The sequence below is a fragment of the Monodelphis domestica genome, chromosome 4 (assembly GCF_027887165.1).
Source record: "Monodelphis domestica isolate mMonDom1 chromosome 4, mMonDom1.pri, whole genome shotgun sequence".
NCBI lineage: Eukaryota > Metazoa > Chordata > Mammalia > Didelphimorphia > Didelphidae > Monodelphis > Monodelphis domestica.
In genome coordinates, this window is record NC_077230.1 from 133,163,991 (window position 1) to 133,190,850 (window position 26,860).

The window sequence follows — 26,860 nt, forward strand, 5'->3', positions numbered from 1 at the left end:
AGATAGGTTATTCCCTGGTTTGAGTCACCAAATAAATATGAATGAGGTATTGTTTAAAAGCACCTTAGGATTTAGGACCAAAATTGTGGTTCATTTGTGTTTTGGGGTACATTATCCAACCAGGACTCATGCATTAAGCCATGATTTAATCAAGGTGACTTAAAGCACACCACACATGCCAGCTGTGGAAAAATCAGCCCAACCCGTGTGACTAAGACTTCACAGAAAGGGACTTGAAGTCAGAAGATCAGGATCTGAGTTCCAATTCTACCATCTCTTAGTTGGGTTACAATCTCTGAGGTTGGTTTCCTCCCTTGTGAAATAGGTGTGGTGATAAGGAAAGAGTGCTTTGGAATCAGAAAGCAAGTATTGAAATCCTACCCCTGGGGAGGACTTAGGCTCAAATCTGGCCTCATATCCTTACCAGGGTATGACCCTGGACACAAACACACTGGAACAGAAATAGATAAAAGAAATACAAAGAATTTTAAAGGGATAAAGATCACTTATAAGTGGGAAGGGCAGCTAGGTGGCACAAGGGATAGAGCATTGGGTCTGGGGTCAGGAAGACTCCTCCTTCTGAGTTCAAATGGGCTCTCAAACGCTTAGTAGCTGTGTGACCCTGGGCAGGTCCTTTAACCCTATTTGCCTCGGTTTCCCTGTCTATAAAGCGAGCAGGAGAAGGCAATGGCCAACTACTCCAGGTTCTTTGTCAAGAAAACCCGAAGAGGCTGAACATGACTCCATCGAGAAAACGCTGTCACTTTAAAGGCCGCGCATGCAAACTTTTAAAATGTACAGAGGCAGCACAGTCTAGTAGAAAGAGCGCCGGGCTGTTTGCCAGCGGGCGCGTCGGGCTGCCCATGACCATGCTCGCACCCAGAGCCAGCAGGACGGGACGTGCTCTGAAATCCCCCTTTCAAACAGTCGGGGCAGGGCTGCATGCGTGCACGTGGACACACACGCGCGTACACGGGCGTCTATTCGCACAGGTAAACACAGATAAGAACGGTTCATCCTAACGTCTTCCGCTGCTCCTGAAGCACCAGATGTGTGATGTAGTAAGTTAACTGGAAACGGGGTGGGATGGAAGCAGGCTCAGACGGACGCAAAGGGCTTCGTTTGGCCCCTAAAGCAAGAGGTTCAGAAGCGGGCATGCTGGGGAGAAGAAAGCGCCGGAGCAGAAGGACCAGCCCTGCCCCTAGCGGCGCGCAGCGCGGCAGAGAAGGCTGGCCCCAGTGCAAGTCCCAGCTCGGACGCGCTCGCCTCAGGTCCTCAGCTTCCCCCTGTGAAATGGAGGTGGCCACGGGGGTGCCGTCTTGCTCCCCGAGGGGTTGCAGAGACAGTGCTGGAGACCCGAGCCCTTACCTTTGAGCACCTCATTGACATAGAGTTGGAAATAGTCTCTCCTCGCGGCATCCTCGAAGCTGCTGCCTGCCTCGACGGGCAGCCCGTGGCCAGCCAGGTAGATGGGGACGTCCCCTTTGGTATATTCCAGGGACACAAAGCTCAGGAGTCTCCTGAGCCCCCAGGGGACCACCTGGAGCCACGGGGACGAGGTCTGTGGCCAGGCGGGGTCCACGTGCTGGGAGAAGCCCCGGAGGCGGTCGTAGCCCGGGGCACAGGAGTCCTGAGCATCCCTGATCCGGCGCGAGGTGTAGTGGGACAGGCCCAGGAAGTCGGAGGATCCCCTCAAGAGGAGCTTCTCCTCCTCGCTGATGGGGGGGATCTGGGCCACGACGCCGGCACACTGCCTGTTCTTTAGCTGGATTTGGGCGCGGAGGGTGGCCGGATAGTCCCCGTCCACAAAGAGCGGATGGGCAAACCAGCCCAGCATGGAGTGCAGGTAGCGCTCTGCTGCCTCCACATCCGCCATCTCCTCTGGGGAGAAGGGCTCAGCCCAGTCTGCATTCAGCACAATCCCCACCTTCCCCTGCTGCTTGGGACGATGATGGCGGCTGTAATGATGCCAAGCCTTGGCATGAGCCTTGAGGATGGAGTGAGCCACCTTTGGGACAGGAGGGAAAGAGAGAGGAGAGAGGAGAGAACACGGGCTGGAGGGATGCTTATTTACTTTATTCCTCATACCTGGCTTGGGGAACTCTGGAGAAGGAAAGTTGAGCTACTACTAGAGGGGTGCCTGCTCCCCAACTTCTGGTCTTACGGCCCCTGGGCATCCAGGTGGCCCAGTGGATAGGCCACTGGGTCCAGGGTCAGAGGCTCTAAACTCAAATCCCACTTTAGATTCTTATCAGCTGCCATCTCCGAGCATGCTATTTGACTTCTCTGGCCTCTAAGGTCCCTCTTAGAGGGCTGCCTGGGGCATTTACACTGCAGCAGACAATGCTGGGAACAGTTAGGAAGACTTGAACTCAGGTCTTCCTCACTTGGTTCTCGATGACCTCACGCTGCATCTCTGAAGCTGATATCTCATCACCCGAAATCTCATCCCTCTGCTGTCTCACTCAGTTTTTGGTAGTTAACACTCCACCTCCCTCAGCTGTGTGACTGGAAACCTGGAGGGGGAGTAAACTGCACCCAAAGCCTTCTTTCTAGAGGACTCAGAAACTTCAGAACCTTCCAGGTAACTCCCCATCAGAGGCTATGCTGGGTTTTCATTCCACAGAATACCACCCCCTCCTCCCTTCCCTTCCCTCAGCCCCTGCAGTCTCTCCTGGAAGGAGATGCAAACAAGGGAGTCTTACCCTTCGGTGAGCAGTTGAAGAGCCAGAGATGAGTTTAGTCCACACCTAGAACTCAGGCCACTAAGCAGTATATTTATTTTCCCCTCTTTGGACAAAAAAACAACCACCTATTTTTGATGTATTTTTACCACATAAAGGATTTTAAAAACATGAATTGATTTTTGTAGATTTGTGGCTCTTAGCCTCAGTCCTACCACAGGTAATCAAGGCACCTATTTAGTTTAATCTTTGTGTTGAAAATCATCATCTGTTGAAGGAATGGTACCATCATGGAAGAGTTGCAAGTCAAAGAATAAAAAATAAATATGACAACAGCAGAACAACCTCCTCCCACACCTCATTTTTCAACTCCCTTTTGTGTGTTGTCTTTCCCCGTTAGCTGGTAAGCTCCTTCAGGGCTGGGGCTGTCCCTTTTAAAAAAGATTTGTATCCCTAGCACCTAGAAGTGTCTGATGACTAGTAGATGCTTAGTAAATAGTTACTGAATTGGATTGAATTGAAAGCAAAGGACTTAAGTGTACAAAAACATTTATAGCAGCTCTTTTTGCGGTGGCAAAGAATTGGAAAATGAGGGGATGCCCATCCATTGGAGGTGGTTAAATAAGTTTTAGTAAATGAATGTGATGGCACACTATTTGGCTATAAGAAAGGACGAAAGGGTCAAAAGACCTGAGAAGACTTGTTGAACTGATGCAAAAGGAAGTGAGCAGAACCAGAATAATTTACATAATAACAACAATATTGCAAAGATATTCAACTCTGAAAGCCTGAGGAACTCTGAACAACATAATGACCAGCCACAATTCTAAAGAATTCATGATGAAATAGGCTACTCACCTCCAGATAGAGAGTGATGGAGTTGGAGTATTTTCCTCTCTTTCTTTTTTTTTTTTGACATGGCTTATGTTGGAATTTGTTTTGCATGAATATATCCATATATGTGTATATATAACACACATTTATAGGTTTATAAACATATGTCATATATCATACCACATTATGTACTATGTTATCAATATAAACTCATATATCATATCATATCATATCACGTCATGTGATGTGATGTGATATGCCATTATGTTGCCTGCTGGTGGGTCTGCCTTCCTCAAATCTCCCCCTACTCCAATCCATCTTCCATTTAGTCAATAAAGTGATTCCTTCTAAAACACAGATCTGATCCTGTCACACATACACCATACACTCCTACTCAATAAAATGCAGTGGCTCCCTATTGCTTTGAAAAATCAAATACAAAACCCTCTGTTTGGCATTCAACGCCCTTTCTAATCTAGCCCCCTCCTACCTTTTCAGTCTTCTTGCATCTCACCCAAGTACTTCTTCCAAGCACTCTTCAAACCAGGGACGGGTCTTCCTGGCTGTTCCAGGAACAAGACACTCATCCTTCGGCTCTAGGCATTTTCTCTGGCTCTCCTGCATACATGGAGTGCTTTCTCTCCTCCACTTACTCAGCTACACTCTCCTTCTATCTACTGACCTCCCCGGTTTCCTTTAAGTGCCATATAAAATCCCACCTCTTGCAGGAAGCCTGCCTCAACTCCTCTTAATTCCAGTGTCTTCCCTGTGTTCGCTATTTTCATTTTTTTCTGTATATAGCTTGCTTTGCCTATATTGGCCTGTATATGGTCCTCTCCGTTAGACTGTAAGTTCCCAGGAGGCAGGGTCAGTCTTTTGCCTCTTTTTGTATCTCAGAACCAAGGGAGCCATCACTCTTTCCTTGGGGGCTGGCAGTCGAGGCCCCCTTGGGAGGAGGGAATACAAGGGGTCATTTTGTCTCACAGGGTCAGTTCTGACCTCGGGGGCCATAACTTCTTTGAGGGAGACACAGGGCCACCTCGTTATCAAACCCCTCTCCTGCCTCCTGTCCTCCGTCTCCCAGGTAACATCCCGGTGGAGTCATAGCCTTTTCAAGGAGACAAGACCGGGCTTACCTCTCCCCATAAGTAAGGGAGGAGAAAACCCAATCCCTCCAGCCTCCTTTCCCCTCTCTCCTCTCCCTCCTTCCACTCATCTCCTCCATTACACTTCTCAATGAAAAAGAGGTGGAATAGAGAAAGAATTTGGAACTGAAAATAAAATAAAACTGAATTTGAATTAAACAAACAAACGAAGACAGTAATCTTTTCACTGTACCATTTCAGCCCTCAGGGCTTTGGTTTCCTCAGTGGTAGAATGAAAAAGTCAAACTAAATGACCTCTAAGATTGCTTCCGGCTCTGATATTCTATCCCTTTGTGGGGTCACTTTCTTTAAGAAAGCAAAATGGAAGCCACCCAAACGCTCATCTATCCAACTGCTATTCCATTTTATTCAGCCCCAAACTTGAAGATCTATTGGTTTGCCAGCGCTGGAAGAGATAAGATGGGAAAAATGTGTGCTTCGAGGCACGAAGACCTTGATTCCCTCTATCTCCTTAGCATGGTGCTTAGGAAGACCTTTTTGAGCTGTATGTCACTCCATCAACACTCGGCTTTTCTCATTATAAAGTTTTAATTGAGTTATTGTGGAGTTGGCTACCTTGGGTTTGTTTTTTTGGGTAGGACCCCGCCCCCCGTTCTGTCCCTCTTCCTAATTTCTTCAGTATGTTTGTTTTGCTAGATTATGTCCCTCGCCATCATGCCCAGAAAGCCCGGAAAGGAATTTAAATGAAAGCCAAGCATGATGGGAAAAGCTACTGCGTGGCACTAATAGCTACTCCAGGCCACACTGCCACAGAAGGAAGGTTTTGGGAAAAGAGACAACTCTTCTGGTGAAAGCGTGTGGCTTCTAGAGGTGGGGGATCTGAGCTTCAATCCCCCTCTGCGCTTACCCTAGGGCACTGCCTCACCTCCATAAGCCTCCCTTTCCTCATCTGTAAAATAGAGAGACTGCACCGGGTCTTTGGCTCTTTTCCAGCTATAGAACTAGGATGCTAGGACGGACTGATCCGAATTGTTATCGGTACTGCGCTTTCCTGATCCTTCATTAGAATGTGAACTCCTTGGGGGTTTTGTTTGTTTGTTTTGTTTTGCTTTTCTTGATTGGTCAGAGCAATACCTTAAAAGAGGCTCCTCCCGGGTCGGAGATGCCTGGAGCGTGGCGCCCGGTGCCGTAGCCCGCGTGGCTGATCACCCAAGGCTCGTGAAAGGTCACCCACAGCTTCACCCGGTCCCCAAAGGCGGCAAAGCAGAAAGCTGCATAGTCCACGAAGGCGTCCACCACGCTCCCGTTCTGCCAGCCTCCGTGGTCCTGCAGGGCCTGGGGGAGGTCCCAGTGGAACAAAGTCGCCATTGGTTGGATGTGGGAGTCCAACAAACTGTCAATCAGCTTGTTATAGTAGGCGACACCCCGAGGGTTGACGCTGCTCTTGTAGCCTGTAGGGAAGATGCGGGACCAGGAGATGGAAAACTTGTAGACCTGAGCCCGGAGGCCTCGGAGGAGCGCCACGTCGTGCTGGACTTTGTGGTAGCTGTCGCTGGCCACGTCCGGCGCCGCTCCGTTCTCCGCGAGGCCCCGGCGTCCAAACCTGTCCCAGATAGTTTCTCCTTTGCCATCCTCCGCCCAGGCTCCCTCCACATGAAAGGCTCCCGTGGAGGCGCCCCAGAGAAAGCCTCGCGGGAAAACGTCTCGCAGGAACGAGTCTCTCTCTGCCTCCGACTGGTTGGCAAACCTCTGCCAGACTGTCCTGTAGGCGGAGGTAAGCGTCCCAGAGACGGCTGCCCCTCTGCTCTGCTCCCGCTCTTGAGCCTGGCCAGGCAGACTGACAGGCAGGGAACAATACCTGCCAAAGGGTGAGAGAAGGGAGGGGCCGTGCTCGCTTTAGTTCGCATTGATGGGCCTTGTTTTATACCACCTTCGCGTCCACAGAGATCCCTACCTGCACCTTCCTCCAGGCACACACGTCCCTGTAGCAAAGAAGGGAAACCGGCAACCCGACCTAGACTGTCTATGCAGAAAGCGACACCCATGATATGCCGCACATGCCAACAAGTGTCATACACACATGTATGTGTATAGAGGACATACGATATCCATCCGCCCATCCATCTAACCAATCAATGCAATGACAAATCTCCCCGTGTTTTCCCACCTAACCTGATCCAAATTGTCTCCCCTCTTCCCTGCCCCCTCCTGGAGCTGGTAAGCAATTCAATCTGGGTTATACGTGTATTATAAAATATACACTCTACACCAACACGTATGCCGTATATCGGAAACAACACCAACGATGCGGTGCAGCACATGAACATTAAGCACTTCCTCCTACCAAGGACTCTAAGCAGAGGCCAAAGACCATCCCTGCCTGCAGGACGCTTACCATCCAATGGGGGGGGGGGCTACGGAGTGCAACTACAGGATAAAGAGCAAATCAGAGGGAGGGATGGCCCCAGAACGGAGAAGCCTTAGGGAAGGCTCATGATCTGTCCCTGTAAGCTATTGGCCTGGATGGGGGCTAAATTTCTTGAGAAGACCTTTACACCGGTCTACACCTGCCAAACTCTGGCAAAATAACAACTCTAAGGCAGAAGGACAAGAGCTAAGCAATGAGGTCAAGTGACTTGCCCAGGGTCATAGAGCTAAGAAATGACCAAGGTCACATTTGAAACCAAGACCTCCCGGCTCTAGCCCCCAGGCCCTCTACACTGTGCTTCTTGCCCCATGGGCATTGCATTGTCCGACTGGAGGGTGACTCATCCTTAGCTGTCCTAATAATTCCCCTGTAATATATTTGGGGACACATATATTATTAACTAAGTTAAAGAGAGAGAAACCGAAACACAGAAATTAAATGACTCACTGTGGTCCTTCTACAAGCTTGTAGCTGGGCCAAGACCAAAGTCCAGCTCTCCTAATGCCTGATCCAGGCTCGCCAATCCAATGTTTGGATAGAGGCATTTTAACCCTCTTCCTCCCCCACCAAAGAAGCCAATTTCAGATTAATTAATATAAAGACTAGGACTGCAGTCCAATTAATCAACCTGCCAATTATACTCCCCTTGACTTAGATCAGGGGTTCTTAGCCTTTTATAGGGCCATGCACTCCTTCAGCAGTCTGGTGAAGTCTATGGAAACCTCTTCAAAACGTTTTGCTGCCTAGATCCATAATGGAAAGATGTGCTACAATTCAGAAGTCTGTGAAAAATGAAGGTGTGATTTTTTTTATCTTATCCAAGTTCATAGATATACTGACGTCTCGCCAGGGTCCATGGACCACAAGGTTAAAAAACTCTAGCTAAGGGTGGAGAAAGAGCCAGGTCTAGAGACAGGAGGTCCCGGGTTCAAATCTAGCCTCAGACACTTCCTAGCTGTGTGACCCTGGGCAAGTCACTTGGGTCCTATTGACTGGCCCTTCCTGCTTTTCTGCCTTAGAATTGGTACTAAAGAATTAAAAAGAAAGTCACAGATGGCCTTTGTAGGCTAACTCATCACTGGCAGAGATCCTTATGAATCGAGCAGCCCTGCTCTTTTTGAGTTTGACATCCTGTTTTATGCATCTCTCAAAGCTCTAAGTTCCGAAGAAGGAGGTGTGACAGAGCCAGGGCCCTCCTCCAGGAGTTCCTTAAACCAGGGAAATCACTGCTCTGGTCCTCCTCTCCTGACTTTGCTTCAGACAGAGACACGGAGGCTCAGTTACGGTCTTGGCACCAGTCAGAGAGCTGGGGTTCTGCTGGCTCACAGCCCTCTCCGTCAGGCTGCCATCAGTACTCGGCCTAGAGATCCAAACCCAAACCACTAGATGATTTCTGGTTTGTTAATATAAACAACACAGAATCGAAGTTCACTTGACCGGTGTAAGTTGTTTGTGCCACCTGTGGCCACCTGGGATCATGGATTTAGATAGAGGAGAGACCCTAATTTTACAGGAGAGGAAACCGAGCCATGGAAGGGTTAAGTGACTTGCCCAGGATCATGTTGCTATTTGTAAGTATCTGGGTCAGGATTTGAACCCAGGTATTCCTGAGTCCAGAGTCCCTGCTAAGAATCCCCACAGGACAAGTTCCCACAGTCAGTCCCTCACTCTCTAGAAAAGAAAAGAAATGAGGCAAAAGGGGGAAAAGCCAGAGGCCACAAGCACCACACTGTAGGCACTGGGGAGCCTGGCCAATGGGGCGGTGGGACCTCAGAAGGAGGTCATCACTCGGGCCAGTGTGTCTTGGGAGAAGAGAGAGCCCCTTCTCTCAGGGCTCGAGGGGGTGTGGGGAGCAGGAGAGGCTGGAACGGAGCCAACACTGGAAGCCTTCGGGAGTCACCTCTTGGTGACTTCTTGGTCTCAGCCTCCCTATCTGAAAATCTGTGGAATGGTCGTGCTTGGCCCTCACTACCTCAGAGGGTCATCAGGGCACCTATCGAATGAGAGGCGTTGTAATTGACTATGACAATAACGAGTATTGATGGAGCTCGTTAGGGTTTGCATTTTATTGGCATTATTTTATTCTCACAGGAACTCTGGGAGGGAGGCCCTATTATTATCTCCATTTTACAGGTAAAGAAACTGAGGCAGACAGAGGATAGTTGACTTGTTCGGGGTCCGAGCTAGTATCTGAGGCTAAATTTGAGCTCACGTCTTCCTGATTCCAAGTCAAGTGTTCTAGCCACTGTTCCTTTAAGCTGCCTTAAACACACTAAAATGTTCCTTTCAGATATGAGATTTTATATATCTACATATATATGTTATAATAATATAATATTACTTAATATATAATATGAACTAATAATAATAGCTAACATTATAATGCTTATATTGGTTATTATTATAATAAAGGCACTTATTATGTGCCAGGTACTAGGTTAAGTGTTTTACAATTATTATCTCATTTGATCCTCACAACAACTCTGGGAGGTACAAATGTGGAAACTGGGGCAGACAGAGGTTAAGTGACTTGCCCAGGACCACACATCTGATGTGAGACTGGATTAGAACTCAGGTTTTCCTGCCTCTAAGCCCAGTGTTCTGGCCACTATACCGCCTAGACGCCTCAATAGAACCATACAATTTTATTTGGCTGTAAGGGATTGCAGAAGGAGATAAATGAAAGACCTGAAGGGAGTGACATTGTCTCAGTTGAAGGTGCGGGAAGCCAGGCTCTGTCTTCCAGCTTGCTCTACAAGATGCCATTTCCCCCATCTCCAACTACCATTTCACAGGCTGTCAAAAATGCTTTTGTATTGTTTTCTGGACAGCCCTTCCCCCATTTTATAAGCGAGTGGGAAAACTGGGGGACAAAATGAGGGATAAATAAATAACAAAATTATATATAATATATTACAAAATAATATATAAAATTATAAAAATAAAATGCAATTTTATTTCATTGGCATCTCATTTATCAGAGAGATATCACATTACTTGCCCAAGGTCACACAGATCTTTAGTGGGAGATTCTCCCCAACACTGAGACCTCCCCATCTTACCCAGAAGAAAATTGGCCTCACCTTTCCTTGGCACCGGAAGGACACTCTAGGAATTCATTGACATCAAACCCAATGGTCAGCACTTGGTCTTTATTTATGGCTGTAAGACAAGAAGTCTGGTTAGCCATCCGGGCAAACCACCCTCAGGACGGGTATCCAACTTCGGGAGTTTTCTTAGTGCCTAAAAAGGGCTTTATGAGATCAAAATTCTAAGCTGCAGATGAAATGCCCTCTCAGTGTTCATGTGGAAACGTTTATTTCCTTCGGAAGGATTCGGTGGCGTGGTGGCACTGCAGCTAATGCGGGCCCTGATCAGGGCGTTAAAGGCGGGTCTCACATTTACCAGTGGAGTAGCCCTGGGCGAGTCCTTTAACCCTGTTTGCCTCGTTCCCTCATCTATAAAACGAGCTGGAGAAGGAAATGGCAAACCACTAGCCAAGTGCCAGTGGGCAAGTCACGTCACCTTGTTTGCGCCTCCCGCTGGGACTGAGGGCAGGGCGCTGTACACGTCTAGGTGCCCGGATCACAAGGGGGGGGGGGGGACCAGGGTGGCTATTACTCCCACTGCACAGAGGAGGAAATGGAGGCTCGAAGACTCCCCCTCCTGATTCTCGGCCCTAGGCACACGGCACGCGTGCTGGCAGGGGGCGCCAGTCTGGGTGCTGTGAGGGTCTGTAGGGCAGGTGCGGGAGGGGAAAGGAGAGGAAGCCCAGATTCTGCAGCCCCCGGGCCATCTTTCCCCTCAGGCCTCAGCCCTTCCCAGGCCTCGGGGAGCCAGCGTGGGCGGGGCCTCCCAGAGTCTCTCCTACCCACCTTCCAGCGTGTCAAACAGGAGCCGAGCGGATTTCTCCCTCGAGGGGGCGCAGTGCTGGAGCTGCAGGCGGAAGATGAGCACCTCCACTTGGGGATGGACGGCCTGCCGAGGAACAAGGACCCCTCAGCACAGGAGGCCGAGCAGGCCAGCCACCCTGAGGGCAGGGAAGGAGCCTGGGAGGCTCCTGGGAGGGAGGGGCTAGAGACCATGGAGATGATGCGGGATAGGAAGGGACGGAGCACTCAGATTGGCGGGGAGATACCTGGGTGCTTACTTAGGGGGACAAGAAGAGATGGTGGAACTAGGACATTTCCGGGGTGGGGTTTGGGGGAACACATTTTGTCCCATCCATGGAGCTCGCCCTGAGGAGGAGAAAGCTCGGGGTGTACCCCTGCTTGGAGCAGCCTGCCCCCGTCAGGCATGGGGGGAGGGGGGTGCTCAAGCAGCTGCTGAGCGGAGGGGGGAGGGGTTGGCGCTGGGCACAGCAGAGGTTGTGGGGCAATGATGCCTTAAGAGGGTGAGGCAGTGTCAGAAATGGGCCAGCCCTATCGACTATCATGGCCCCCATCTTTCTAACTTCTAACCGTGGGGCCACACTGTTCACCCCACTGCAGGAATCTTTCTTCAGAAACTGTCTACTGGATGAGTAAAAGCCAACTCTGATTTTCGTTCAAACCTAAACCAGTTTAAAATTCAGTGCACACAGGGCAGCTAGGTGGCCCAGTGGGTAGAGAGCCAAGCCTGGAAACAGGAGTACTGGGTTCAAATGTGACCCAATTGCCTAGCTCAGTGATAGTGAATCTTTTAGAGGAGTGCCAGGCCTTGCCCCCACCCCCAGACTAGTACTTGTCAGTCCTATCCCTGCTCTCTGGTGACCACCTGATTTCCCCGCTCCCCATGGAGGGCTGGGTGTGGCCCACACAGGGGAGGGAGAAAGCACTCCCATTGGGCTGCTTGGCAGAGGGGCAGAGAATCTGAAAAAAATGTCATCTGAAGACCCTGCCTAAGTCCCTCTGCTTTTCTAATAACAAACTGGGTGGGGAGAGGGGAAGGGCAGCTTTCTACTGACAAAGAGTGCTTTGCATGCCATCTTTGGCACGGTGCCATAGGTTGACCATCACTGGCCTAGTCCTTATCACTCTTCTGCCTTGGAACTGATTCTTAGTATTGATTCTAAGACAAAAGGTGAGGATTTTTTTTTTTAATTCAGTTTAGTCACAACCTTTCCCAGATCAGGGTGCTAGTCTGTGTCCTAGATCTGGTCAGTCATGTCCCCTATGTGGAGTCTTGATTACAGGAGGGTAAGAATGATTCACTCTAACCCACCATTCCTGGATAACAGCTCAGAGAGGCTTTCCCACAGACAGTCAGAAGCATCCTCTACTCATACAGAGGAGAGAATGTTTCCCATTATGGATGCATCCATTATCTTGGCAGACCTGTCTGCCTGCGTTTGTTGGGGATGCTGATGCTTGTTGACAATGAAGAGGTGGGAACAAACATCTCAGCTGGGCCTGCTTTGTCATTTATCAGTTCATTACTTTAGGCAAGTTGAGACTGACCCACATGGGTCAGGAGGGACGTGATAATCCAGAACTTTAATAACTTTTTTTTTACAAGCCATTGCCTTTGGCACCTGGAGGTGGTAAAATATGAGGCAAAAAGCCTATTTACTCATCACTGCCTGACTCATGGCTAGCAGGGGCACAAATGGTCCCCAAGGGAAAGGCTGGGGCTTAGGACCAGAGATATGAGCTAAGGATTAAGGATGATGAGAGCCCAGGAGGTGAGAACCAGGCAAGAAGCAAGAACAAGGTGCAGGAGCAGCTAGCACTCTCCGGTCCAAAAAGGTCAAAGAATCAGGGACCCAAGAGATCAGGAGAAAGTCCAAAGTATAGACAGTGTACGTGGCTGAGAACAGGTAAGGGCCCAGGGCTCTGGAAAGGCAAATGAGTTAGCCATGACACCAAAGTTCAGAACTAAGACACTTACCATCATGACAGAGAATGAGGCAAGGTCGGGGCAAGCAAGAATGAGAGCACTCACCCGGACATTGAATCCACTTCCCTCATTTTAGAGGAGGGGAAATGGAGCCCTAAAGAGGCTAAGTGATACCCCCAAGGTTATATAACGATTAAATGTATGATGTAGAATCCAAACCCCAGGCATTCTAGACTTAATTCCTTAAATATATATCACAGTGCTTCTAAATACTAATATGTATTCTAAGAATAATAATCATCTAGGCACTAATAATAATTCACTAAATAAAGAGACAAATTCAATATATACTATAGTGCTTGTAAATATAAACAGGGATCCCAGGAGGGTGGTTTCTCATAGTTATAATTAGTCAAGGAATCATCCTCCTGGGATCCATATTTTTATATTTACATATATTTACAGGCACTATGGTTTCCAATTTCTAAATAAGAGCACTACGAGTAATGCAGTGACACTATCACTGTCAAGCAGATGTCAAGCAGATCTCTTTTTTATTTTTATTTTAAGTCCTTACCTTCCATCTTGGAACCAATACTGTGTATTGGTGTAGAAAAATGCTAAGGGCTAGGCAATGGGGGTTAAGTGACTTACCCAGGATCACAAAGCTAGGAAGTGTATGAGGCCAAATTTGAACGTAGACCTCCCATCTCTAGGTCTGAGCCACCCCCAAATCTCCATTTTGCAATGAGATGCCCACTTTGTCATTAAGAATTCAGCCTATGTAGTGATACAGTAGAGAGAGCAACAAACCTAGAGTCATGAAGTTCTGAGTTCAAATTTAGCCTCAGACACTTACTAGCTGTGTGACATTGGGCAAATCACTGCATTCATTTTCCTCAGTTTCCTCAACTGTTAAAATGGGGATAATAATAATTGTTGTAAGGCTCAAATGAGCTAGTATTTGTAAAGCTTTTAGCATAGAGCTTGGTACATAAAAATGCTATATATGCTACTATCTAGCTATATAAATATAAATGCTAATATTTTTGCCATTATTAATACTGGTTGGCTGATTGGCTGTATTAGCTGGACCCTTCAATATCTGATAGACTCACAGAAACGCACTCCATTCATCATCAGGATGGAAAAGGACTCCAGTTACCTGCAGTCCACTCAGTTCCTGTGGTGGACCTGCCTCGCTTTGGCAATCACTCAGCAAATCAAGAGAAAGGAAATCGATGGAATCCTATAAACAAGCAAACAATCGTCAGGATGCTAGCAATTGGGAGACAAAAGTCTGTCGTCTTCTTTTCTGGTTTCTGTGCAGAGCCCTAAATGCTGGCAGAGGAGGGCAATGGGGGCAGGATGTCCAGACCAGACGCGGGAAGACTCGGGCCAATTCCAAGGGTCAATAATGGATCCCAAACCATTGAGCGGGGCTTCATCTAATTAATGAATTAAATGGGGGATGGCTGAACAAACAGGGATTTGGGAATGTAATAGGATACTATTGGGTCATAAGAAATTTAATTTAAAAAACAAAACAAAAAAATTTAAAACATTTAGCCCATTGTATTAGGGGACATGGGGAATCTCAAGGCCTTCTAGGGCCACTGTCTTCAGGAGCCAGTGCAGGAGATACGCCCACTTCCAGTGGGCACTTCTTGCAAATTGTCCCATTAGATTTTTAGAATACAAACCAAGGGGGCAGCTAGGTAACACGGTGGATGGAGAACCATACCTGGAGCAGGGTTCAAATCTGAACTCAGATACTTCCTAGCTCTGTGATTCTGGGCAAGTCACTGAACTCTGATTGCTTGGCCCTCACTGCTCTTCTTAGAATTGATATTAAGAAAGAAAATAAGTTTTTAAAAAAATACAAATTAAGGCCACATTTTTAGGAAACTTTTCCTAATTAGTCCTATCCCTCTCCATCCCACCCCCCACCCCCAGCCAGCAGTCCACGAGCACTTGACCTCTTGCCTTTTCCTTAAACTTATCAACCACTGTAATTATAGACTTCTTTTGATCAGATACTTCTCCAGATCGCCTTGTCTCTTCAATTTATCTAGTCCTTGAGGACAAAGACCATGATTAATCTTCATTATATACCCCTGGCACCAATTAAGTTCAGCATGTGCGTTCTATGGACCCTAATAAGTATGTTGACTGACTCCACGTTGCCTTTTAAGTTCTGTTTCATCATCAGTATTTACAGAGTGTCTGCCATCTGCTATCTTGTAGCTAGCTATATAATACTAGGATAGCCAAGCCTAAATTTAGCCTTTTCCCTTTATCTACTCTTGCTCCTCCACTTCTATCTTTTTTTTTTCCTTCGGTCTCACATATTTGAGGTCAAAATTCATTTTTGTGGTATTTTCTCCCTAAAAAATATAGTTAGGTGAATCTGGAAATGATTGGCTAATCAGACCCAGAGCATTTTGACTAATGTCAACATGGAGACGGGTCAATAAGTCAGTTGTAGGGCTTTGGCCTTGACTTGGTTCTATTTAGTATCCAGTGAGGGTGTAGATGGCAGGCTTATCAGAATGACAGATGGTGCAAAGAGGGATAGTGAGTGAGTGCAGAGTAGAGAAGGAAGGGAAAGGAATAAGCATTTATTAGGTGCCTACTAACTACCAACCATTGTGCTAAGGGTATATACATATTATTTTATTAGCATAGGAACTCAAAAGGGGTTAGATCAATGAGGAAGAAAAAGGACAAGAAGAAATTTAAATGGGATGAATGTAAAGTTTAAGAAATCAGCTCCACAGCTGGAGGACAGAAAAGACGTAAATAAAAGTAGTTCATGTTTAAAAAAAACACCAAACAATCTTAGGGGACCTTAAGGGACTGCAAACCCAATAGCACTATTATGTGGCAACTTTGAAAGCTGTGTTCTTGTTCAGTCGCTTTCTAGTCTTCATGACCTCATCTGGCATCTTCTTGGCAAAGATACTGGAGTGGCTTGCTATTTTTCTTTCTCCAGCTCATTTGACAGATGAGGAACTGAGGCAAATAGGCTTACGTGACTTGGCCAAGTATCTGAGACCAGATTTGGACTCAAGAAGAGGAGTTCTCCCAACTCCAAGGCTGCACCCTAACCACTGTGTCACCTAGCTTCAATGTATTCTCAGACTCCATTAATAAAATAGTAGCCACCACAAGGGAAGCAATAGCCCAGTTTCCTCTGTACTCATCAAACCACATTTAGAGTACTTTGTGTCATTAGGGTCGCCATATTTTAGAATAAACAAGACACTGTCAAGTGCTTAAAGGCTTCACAGCCACTTTCCCCATCTGGAAAATGGGAATGAATGTATATGTATACCCCACCTCACACCAATTCTTTAAATAGTACTTATAGGGGCAGCTCGGTGGCTCAGTAGACAGAGTTCTAGATCTGGAGTCAGAAGTCCTGGGTTCAAATGTGACCTCAGACATGTCCCAGCTTTGTGACCCTGGGCAAGTAAGTTACTTCACCCAAACTTCCTATCCCTTACTGCTCTTCTGTCTTAGAATCAATACTTAGCCTCAATCTAGGATAGAAAGTAAAGGTTTAAAGAAATAAACTCAAACAAATAGTACTTATAGCTATGAACCCTAAGCCAACAACAAATACCCAGAGGCCCTGACTGCTTCATTTTGGGTTCTGACTTTTTTGTTTTTCTAAACCACACAATCTGAGGAAGTGAGAACTAAGACAGTTAAAGAAAAACACACATATAAATTAATATTAGAAGAAAATCAGCACTACTCTAAAACGATTCTATCCTCAAGTTAAGTTCAGAAAATGTTTATTAAGTACTTTCCATTTGCTGGGCAGTGACAGCAAACTTATAGAAGAGAAGCATATGCATAGAAAATGAAATATATACCAAGTAATATCTGGTACAAAGTGGGATGGGGGAGGTAGAGAGGGAATGAGACTCCACTTGACCTGAGCTTTGAAGGAAGCCATGCAATCAATTCTCCTCCTTTGTTGAATGCTTGGCCAAGGCGGAAACAAGCCCTTCAAGTAGGTTAGTTAAAATTTCAAATAAGATCTGGAGACTTACCACTCAATTATTTTGGAGTAAAGAAATGTTTTGGAAACTGTTCAAAGAGAGCTGTATTTCAACCTGCTGTCAGCTAGTAAGAACCTTGTAAAATTATAATGGACAATATTCTTAGATAATAGCAATACAATTTTTAATTTTTAAAAAATTTAACAATTATTTATTGAGCACCTACTCTGTCAGCCACTGTGCTAAGATTTTTGCAGCTCTTTCATTTTATCCTCACAAAAATTCTGGGAGATTAAGTGCTATTATTACCATCATTTTACAAATGAGGAAATTGGAGCAGATAGAGGTTGAGTGACTCGCCCAGGATCATACAACTACCAGAGTAGAATCAATTACAAGTTCAGGGCTTAATCCACTATGCCACCTAGTTGTCCCTATCACTTTTTGATATGGGAAATGAAGCTCACTTGTCTTACCTTGAGTGATAAAGATTATCTTATTTATTGTATTGCTTCAAGTATCTCTTGGTGCCATCTTTGATTCCCCCTCCCTTTTTTTTTTGCATATCTTATAGCATTTATTACTCCAATCTCTTTCTGTAAATGATTCTTCTAATTACTATAATAGTGAATATCATTGTCGAGAGTTATAATATAATGACATTTTCCCCATATATTAATATAAATAATTTGATCTTATTATAACTCTTAAAGAAGAAAGTTTGCATAAAAAATCATTTTCCCCCTTTTCCCTCTCTTTCTTATTTACCTTTTCTTGTTTCTCTTGATCTTTGTGTTTGGCTATCAAACTTTCCACTTAGTTCTGGTCTTTTCTTTACAAATACTTGGAAAGCTTCTATTTTGTTGAATGCCCATACTTTCACCTGGAAGTATGTATATAGTCAGTTTTGATGGATAGGTAATCCTTGGTTGAAGACCCAATTCTCTTGCCTTTCTGAATATCATATTCTAAGCCTTGTGGTCCTTTAGTGTGGAAGCTGCCAGATCTTGTGTAATCCTGATTGATGTTCCTTGATATCTGAATTGTCTCTTTTTGGCTTCTTATAAAATTTTTCCTTAGCTTGGAAGCTCTTGAATTTGGCAACTACATTCCTGGGAGTTGTCTTTTGAGGATTTAGTATAGAGGGTGTTCTAGGAACTCTTTCAATGTCTATTTTACCCCCTTGTTCAAGAACATCAGGGCAGTTTTCTTGGATAATTTCTTGTAGTATGATGTCAAAATTTCTGTTTATTTCTGGGTTTTCAGGCCAACCAATGATTTTCAAATTGTCTCTTCGTTCTCTGTTTTCCTGATCCGTCATCTTTTCAGTGAGATATTTTATGTTTTCTTCTATTTTGTAAGACTTTGCTTTATTGATTCTTGCTGTTTTACAAGATCATTGATTTCCAATTGCCCAATTCTGGTCCTTAAGGTCTGGTTTTCTGTTATAATCTTTTGGTTTTCTGCTTTAATCTCTTGATTTTCTGCTATAATCTTTTGAATTTTCTTTTCAGTTTGGTCTATCCTGCTTTTAGTGGCTTCCAGCTATTTCTTCAATTGGGAGGTCTTGTCCTTTAAACTGTTATTTTTTCTTTGAACTATTTCCCACTTTTCTTGCCAGAAGGCTTCTATTTTTTTGATAAGCTCCAATTTAAATTCTTCAAGAGCTTGTGGACAATTTCCATTTTTTGGAAGGTTTTGGGTTTATTTGAATTTCCTCTTCTATTTCCTTTGTAGCCTGGGTTTTTCCTCAGTAAAAATTTTCCAGGGTCAACCCATTCTTCTTGTTTTTCTTGCTGGAGGGAGGTTATTGTTCCTGGGCACTATTTGCCATCACTGTGGAGGTTTTTCCTTCCCTTTTTAGTCAGAAATCTGAGTGAGATGGGCAGGCTCTCTATGTATGGAGTTAAGGAGCAAGGATTTTGCTTGAGGCAAGCTCTCAAATCTCTGCAGCTTCTGCTGTTTGCTGCCCTTCTCTGTGCTATCTTCCCACGAGAGCCCATGGTCTGTGTTCTTCAGCCTGCTGGGGTTTCAGATGTAGCTGCTCTCAGGGGTAGGTCTTTGGTGGCCTTAGTCAGCTGCCAAGGACCTAGATGTGCCCCTCATTCACTCTAGAGGTGCCCCTTGCTCACTCACTGATTCTGGTGCACACTGGCTCTGACTCTGGCTCTGTAAGTGGGGTGGGGGAGGGTAGATCAGCTCATGTTTTGGTGGAAGATTTTTCATCCCCTTATGGTGTGGAAATGCCCAAATCCCATGTACCTTCAATGCTGCGCCCTATTCTTGAGTCCCTTCGTTCATATGAATTTGGGTTTTTTGGTCTTTTAAGGTAGTCTATATCAGTAGGTGCTGAGGAGAGGAAGAGTCCTGCGTCTAGACTGCCTCCATGTTTACCTGGAAGTCCCTGGTCTTACCTTGATAAGAGGATACTGTGAGGAGCCCAATAAGTATTCAGAGATTTCTTCAACTTTTAACACCACAGACACTTTTCCACCTGACAACCAAACCAAAAGAAAGGAAGGTAAATACAGTATAAGCATCCAGACCAACCCTCCTTTTCCTCCAACTCTCTCAGTTGAAGACCCTGTGTCTTAGAGCTTTACTGAGAAAATTGAGGCCATTCAACATAATCTCTTTCTTCTCCCCTTTTCTTCATTTCAAAATCTCTTAAAGTTAAAACTACCCTCAGCTCCTTGTCTCCAGTCTCTGACAATGAGGTTCTTTTTTCCCTTGCCAGAGCTAATTCCTGTGTCTGTCCCTGATCCCATCCCCTACCATATTCTCCAATAGACTGATACCTCAATCATTCTCCTTTGAAATTTTAACTTCTTTCCCTTTTTGGTTCCTTCTCTATAGCTTCCAAATATGACTTTTTTCTCCTACATACTTAAAAACAAACAAAAATATCTCTCCTTTGTGATAAAGAATGAATGTTTTGCAACAAACTGAGTGGTGCATAAGTCAGAGTGATTGATTGACAGGAGCATGTGACTAAGAGTCACATGGGAGCCTAAGGCTAGAGATCTGGGATAAGATTCTATGCCCCAATGGGCTGTCTTCTCTCCTGAAGGACCTGAGTTGGAGGCTTGGGAAAAAAAAAAACAGGTTTCTGGCTTTCTCCTGAGACCAGCAGAGGAGAGAGAAATCTTTTGAATCTGGCTGCTGGCAGCATCAGTAAAGAAGATTGAAGACAGACCTCATCTCTGGACCTGTTTGGATACAAATCAACTAAAGATCCTGGCCCATTTGATTGGACTCCTTGTGTGACATCTGACTATTGGGGAAAATTACTGCTTAGCTTAATAAGATAGTTTTAGATAGCTTGTAGACATTGATTGTAAGATAACTTGTAGACTTTCTCCTTACCCCTGTTCCTTCCTCCCCTTTCCAACCAATAAATCAGAATTATTTATATGTTTCCCTTTTGTTCTTTCCTCATAAAATTCCTATCATAACACCTTGCCAACTTAATTATTTTTACCAAGGGTACCACACCATTCTTCTAATCTCTCAAGTTTGCAGTTTTGACGTTACTTTAGACTCTGCATCCTCCCTTATCTTACATATTTTTTTCTATCATGTCCATTCTTCATGACTCCATTTGGGGTTTTTTTTTGGAAAATATACTGGAGTTATTTACCATTTTCTTCTCTAGCTCATTTTACAGAAGAGGAAAATGAGACAATATGGGTTAAGTGACTTGTCCAGGGTCACATCACTAGTAAATGTCTAAGGCCAGATGTGAAATCAGAAACATGAGTCTTTTTTTTAAACCCTTATCTTCTGTCTTAGAATCAATTCCAAGAGAGAAGAGTGGCAAGGGCCAAGCAATCAGGATTAAGTGTCTTGACCAGGATCAGTCAGCTAGGAAGTGTCTGAGGTCCAGTTTCAACCATCTGTCTCCAGTCCTGACACTTGCTCTACTGAGCAACCTAGTTGCCCCATTTAAAACATTTCTTAATCCTCCCAAGAGGTAATGCCCTCCATTTCATTTAATTAATTAATTTAGAATATTTTTCCATGGTTACATGATTCATGTTCTTTCCCTCCCCTCCCACTCCCCCCCCTCCTGGAGCAATGAGCAATTCCACTGGGTTTTATATGTTTCATTGTTCAAAACCCATTTCCCTAATGCCCTCCCTTTCAAACTACCTTGTATTTACTTGTAGGCATTCTTTTTCTATTCTGCATATACTTATATATGTACCTGTCTCTCTTATTAGAAAGTAAGCACTTTTGGGAGTCAGGATTCTTATTTTTTTGTTTTTGTGTTCCCAGCACTTAGCACACAGGAAGTGCTTAACAAATGTTTGTTGATAGATTCAGATATTTTTAAAATTCCCTAGAGTCCATATCACAGTCTTGAGTACATAGAGGGCATTAGATAAATAGAGATTGAATGAAGAGGAGGTATTTAATCATTGAAACAGAGAGAGAAAGATTGAAATAAATTACTCTTTAAAATCTTTAAAAGGTTTCATTGAGCACTGCTGGTGGAGTTGTGAATTGATCCAACCATTCTGGAGGGCAATTTAGAACTCTGCCCAAAGGGTGATAAAAGACTGTCTGCCCTTTGATTCTGCCACAGCACTGCTGGGTTTGTACCCCAAAGAGATAATAAGGAAAAAGACTTGTACAAGAATATTCGTAGCTGCACTCTTTGTGGTGGCCAAAAATTGGAAAATGAGGGGATGCCCTTCAATTGGGGAATGGCTGAACAAAGTGTGGTATCTGTTGGTGATGGAATACTATTGTGCTCAAAGGAATAATAAAGTGGGGAAATTCCATGGGGACTGGAACGACCTCCAGGAACTGATGCAGAGTGAGAGGATAAGAACCAGGAAAACATTATACACAGAGACTGATACACTGTGGTACAATTGAATGTAATGGACTTCTCCATTAGTGGCAATGCAGTGATCCTGAACAACTAGGAGGAATCTATGAGAAAGAACACTATCCACATTATTAGAAATTAAAAAAATAAAAACAACAACAACAACAAAAAATGACTTAGTCTTATAGAGTTGCCCAGAGCACCAAGAGGTTAAGTGAATTGTCCAGGATCACACAGACAGTATATGTCAGAGGTAGGACTTGAACTTGGGTTTTCCTGACTCCGAGGCCAATTCTCCATCTACTATGCCATGTTGACTCTTAATAATGATAGCAAAATTTATTAATTTAAAAAATCAATGGCATGTAAAATACATTTAGAAAATGGTCATTTGCACAGAAAACAATGTACTTATTCATACATGTACTGTGGCTTACTAATTTTGAATAAAACACTGGTTTATCAAAAAAAGGTTTCATTGAAGTAAGAATTGGGGGGAGGGGGAAATAAAAAATAAAAATGAGGCAGAAGCTATAGAACAAGTTGCCGGTGAAATGTGGGATAAGGACAAAGGAAGGAGAATAGATATTTGCCCAGGGTCAAGCCAGAAGACCTAGTTTTGAACATTGACTCCGCCATTAAAAGTTGTGTAACTTGTCCCTTCACACCTCTTGGTTTTAATGTCCTCATCAATAAGATGAAGATATCTGACTAATTAATCTCTGAAGTCTTTTATGATTCTAATTTTTACTGTCCTAAGCAACAGTATATTTGCCCTCCTAGAGCCCAATCCCCAAGGAATTTGTGGCTAAGTCAATCAAATGCATGGGGGGGGGGGGCAGGGAACTCCATGGGACCTTGAGAAAGGGAGTTGGATGAAGGAAGGAGAAGATCCTTATAGGGTCCTCAAGCCAACCATTTGTTGGTTCCCTGGGCATAGGCACTGGCAGAACGTCAGGAGGATCCCACTCAGCTCCTTCTCTCTCAACAATCACACAGGTGAAATAGATTATGTCCCCATTGGTCAAGGGAAGTACATGCCTGATGGGAGAGCATCACCCAGCTCCCTTGACAGTTTGGAAGGTATATGTGCACCCCACATACACACACACATCTATTTAAACACAAATACAAAGTCCTGTGATGGCCCCAAACAAAGAGGTTCTCTTCAGCTGGAGGGATAACTGGTTGGCAGTCAGGAAGCGTGGAGGCTGGGTCACAGGGAGCCACCTCAACCTTCCTTTTTGTCTCGCTGACCTAGTCTTCTCCTGTCTAAAAGAAGCATCTACTCCCTCTTTTGGGAGTCTCAATAGCTCTCTCTCCTGAAGGCTTCAGAATTAACTTTAATCCAGTTAATTTTAGGTGTCAGCAAAAATAAGATGAAATAGGAGGAAAGACAGGAAGCCTCTTCTAGAATTCTAATCCTTATTTTACAGATGATAAAAATAAGGCACAGGAAAATTAATCCACTTGCTCGAGATCACACAAGAAGGTCGGGACTGAACTGAAAATTCTAGAATTTTGCTCCTAGTTTGGCTTATTAATCTAGAGGCTATTCTCAACGACTTTGTGCACTCTTGCACATTTTCTTCTAAATTGATTTGAAACAGCTAGGTGGTGAAATGGATGGAGTGCCAAAGTTAGGAAGATGTAAATTCAAATCTTGCCTCAGATACTTGCTAACTGTGTAACCTAGGACAAGTCACTTAACCTCTGTCTGCCTCAGTTTCTTCAATTGTAAAATGTGGATAATAACAGCATCTACCTCCTTGGGTTTTTATAAGGATCAAATGAGATACTATTTATAAAGCAGTTAGCACAGTGCTTAGCACATAGTATGTGCTTAATAAATGTATGTTCCCTCCCATATTATAGCTGGAAGATCATAGGATTTAGATTTAGAGCTAGAAGAAACTTTAGAGGTTCCCTAGTTCAAATCCCTCATTTACACATAAGGAAACAAAGGCCCAGAGAAATGCCTTAACCGAGACCACCTAAGTAAATGACAAAAGTGGGATTTGAACCCAGGTCCTCTGACTCTAAATTCAGAACTCTTTTCCTCTGTACCACACTGGCTCTAAAATGACTCAAACAAATAATAAGAAATATTTTTCAAATCTATTCATGATATAAGAAGTTTAAACTTTTTTTTGCATTATGACCTCCAATGAAGTTTCTAATCCTGTACATTCCATTTCTGCATACATATATATGTACCACATATAGTTGTTTTCATTATGTATGTAATGATTAATCAATATGCATATAATTATAAGATTCAGAAATGTAAAGGACCCTTCAAGGTCATCTAATAGCTGATCTCCCTCATTTTAAAATTGAGAAAACCAAGTTCCAGAAAGGCTGTGACTTGTCTAAGGTCCTCACTTCAGACATTCCAGTCTTTGTGACCCCATTTGGGGTTTTCTTAGCAAAAATACTGGAGTCATTTGCCATTTCCTTTTGCAGCTTGTTTTCTAGATGAGGAAACTGAGGCAAACAGGGTAAAGTAGCTTGCCCAGGGTCACCCAACTAATAAATGTCTGGGCCTTCTTGACTCTGGGCCTGGCACTCTCTCCATTGTGCCTGTCCTAGGGTCCTACAGAATAACATGATAGTACCAGATTTGAGGCCAGGCCAGCCCTCTGAATCTAGCATCAACTTGTCCCATGTATACCTTGCTACCTCTTATTAGTCCTTCCTTTGCATTTCCTCAGGTCTTTCTCTAGTGCTCTCTATTCTCATTTGTTCTTTTTTTCAAACATTATTTTTTATTGGGTCAATTTCATCATTTGTTCTTCTTTTGAAGTTTCATTCCACGATGATACAATGTATTCCCTGCCCTTCAATCTCTCTCATTTCACAGAAGAAGTGATGCGCCTGTGGTGGCACAAAGTCGCCTGGATGGGTTTAGCGCATCCATCCCAGATCGGCTCCCTCAGCACTGAAGCCCAGGAGCCCGCTCGCATGACTCACCCAGAGAAGCGAGCTTCTCATGATAGACATCATAGGCTTTTCGGTGGGCACCGATGATGGCCCGAAGACGAGTAGACCTGGATTCCTGGGGGGGAAGGTCCTCCATCGCTGCCCCCAAGTCACTGAAAGTGAGCCAGATGTCTACCAGGTCCCCAAAGGAGTGGAAGGCAAATAGAGCATAGTCTGCAAAGAGGCCAGGGAAAAGGTCGCTGCTCCAGGCTCCGCGTGGGGAGGCCCACGCCTGCCTGGGAAAGGTTCCATGGTGCAGGATCACCACCGCCTGAAGCTGAGCAGCCTGGAGGGCCTCAAGAAGCCTTCTGTAGCACTGAACTGTGCTCTCGGCCGGCTCCTTGGAGTTTCCCGTTGGGAGGAGTCGTACCCAAGGAAGAAAGATCTTATAGTGGGTCACCCCACTGGCATGGAGCCTGCCAAAGTATCTGGACAAGGTGCCAATTGATGGTTGGCTGCAGATGTCAGCATCCAGGCTAGATGCTATGAGGTTAGACCCCGGCTCACTTAATGAATGATTTGAATCCTGAACCAAGTCACTGGGAAAAGGGCCAGCAACTATAATGAAATTGCGAGTGGATTCCCCGTCTAGCCCCCAGCAGGGAACGCTGGACAGAAGAACAAAGGCTATATGCCAAGCCAGTTCCATTTCTAATGACAAATTCTAGAGATGCAAGGATCATTGGTACTTATACATGAAATCTGGGGTTGTAAAATATGAAGTGATTGTAAAATGCAATGATTAACACAGATTATCTGAAAAAATAAACTCTGTACCCAGAACAAGGAAGGAGAACAGACTGTGGTCTGTGCTGGCAGCTATGTTGCTCACTAGACCTAGTTAAGAAGCCCCAAGTTTGAAGCCAACCTTAGATACTTACTAGCTGTATTACCCCGGGCAAGTCACTCAGTCTCTGTTTGCCTTAATTCACTGGAAAAGGAAATTTGGCAAAACCGCTCCAATATCTTTGTGAAGAAAACCCCGTGGACATTAATGCACAGCTGGTAGAGTGGTGAACTGATCCAAACATTCTGGAGGGCAATCTGGAACTATGCCCAAAGGGCGATAAAAGACTGTCTGCCCTTTGATCCAGCCATAGCACTGCTGGGTTTGTACCCCAAAGAGATAATAAGGAAAAAGACTTGTACAAGAATATTCATAGCTGCCCTCTTTGTGGTAGCAAAAAACTGGAAAAGGAAGGGATGCCCTTCAATTAGGGAATGGCTGAACAAATTGTGGTATATGTTGGTGAGGAATACTATTGTGCTCAAAGGAATAATAAAGTGGAGAAATTCCATGGGGACTGGAACAACCTCCAGGAAGTGATGCAGAGTGAGAGGAGCAGAACCAGGAAAACATTGTACGCAGAGACTGATACACTGTGGTACAATCAAATGTTATGGACTTCTCCATTAGAGGCAATGCAGTGACCCTGAACAACTTGGAGGAATCTACGAGAAAACCCTCTATCCACACCCAGAGGAAACATTGTGGGAGTAAAAACACCGAAGAAAAACAAATGCTTGAATACATGGGTCGAAGGGATATGGTTGGGGATGTAGACTCTAAATGGACATCCTAGTGTAAACAACAACATGGAAATAGGTTCTGATCAAGGACACGTGTAATACCTAATGGAATTGCATGTCATCTATGGGAAGATTGTGGGGAGGGGAGGAAGGGAAAGAATATGATTCTTGTAACCAAGGAATAATGTTTGAAATTGATGAAATATGAATACATTAAACTATTTAAAAAACAAATTGACTAAATAAAATTTCCAAAAAATAAATAAATAAATAAATAAAACAAACAAATACATAAATAAAAAGAAAACCCCATGGATAATAATGGTGTGCTACAGTCCACTGGGGCAGGAAGAGTTGAATATGAGTGAATAACTGAACAATTAGTCTATGGACCATGGAGGGTGCAATTCAGAACAAACCCCAGCATCTGGAAGTTTTAGTCATTTACTGGGTTATTTGGTAGAGGAGAACAAGCTAGAGAGAAAGCCTGGCTCTTCCTCGTCTAGTCTTTGGAAGATTTACATTCTATATTATTTAGATATAGGTGCCTGGGTAGCAACTGCCAGAAAGGGCAGCCTGAAAACTAGGGATCTAGAGATGGATCCACTTAATTTGGAGGAAGCCAAAAC

The 26,860-nt window shown here is 44.6% G+C and overlaps 1 protein-coding gene across 1 annotated transcript in view; it reads right to left on the reverse strand.

The window, feature by feature from the left end:
- The window catches only part of LCT (lactase), a 47,583-nt gene extending 22,233 nt beyond the window's left edge, over positions 1–25,350 (reverse strand). The window contains exons 1-8 of the mRNA XM_056793811.1: positions 24,693–25,350; positions 19,297–19,376; positions 14,035–14,118; positions 10,928–11,030; positions 10,136–10,214; positions 9,846–9,848; positions 5,759–6,482; positions 1,369–2,008 (exon numbers count right to left, since the gene is read on the reverse strand). Coding sequence (XP_056649789.1) covers positions 1,369–2,008; positions 5,759–6,482; positions 9,846–9,848; positions 10,136–10,214; positions 10,928–11,030; positions 14,035–14,118; positions 19,297–19,376; positions 24,693–25,350 — 2,371 coding nt within the window. The remainder of the gene's footprint in view (positions 1–1,368; positions 2,009–5,758; positions 6,483–9,845; positions 9,849–10,135; positions 10,215–10,927; positions 11,031–14,034; positions 14,119–19,296; positions 19,377–24,692) is intronic.
- Between the last annotated feature and the right edge of the window lie 1,510 nt (positions 25,351–26,860).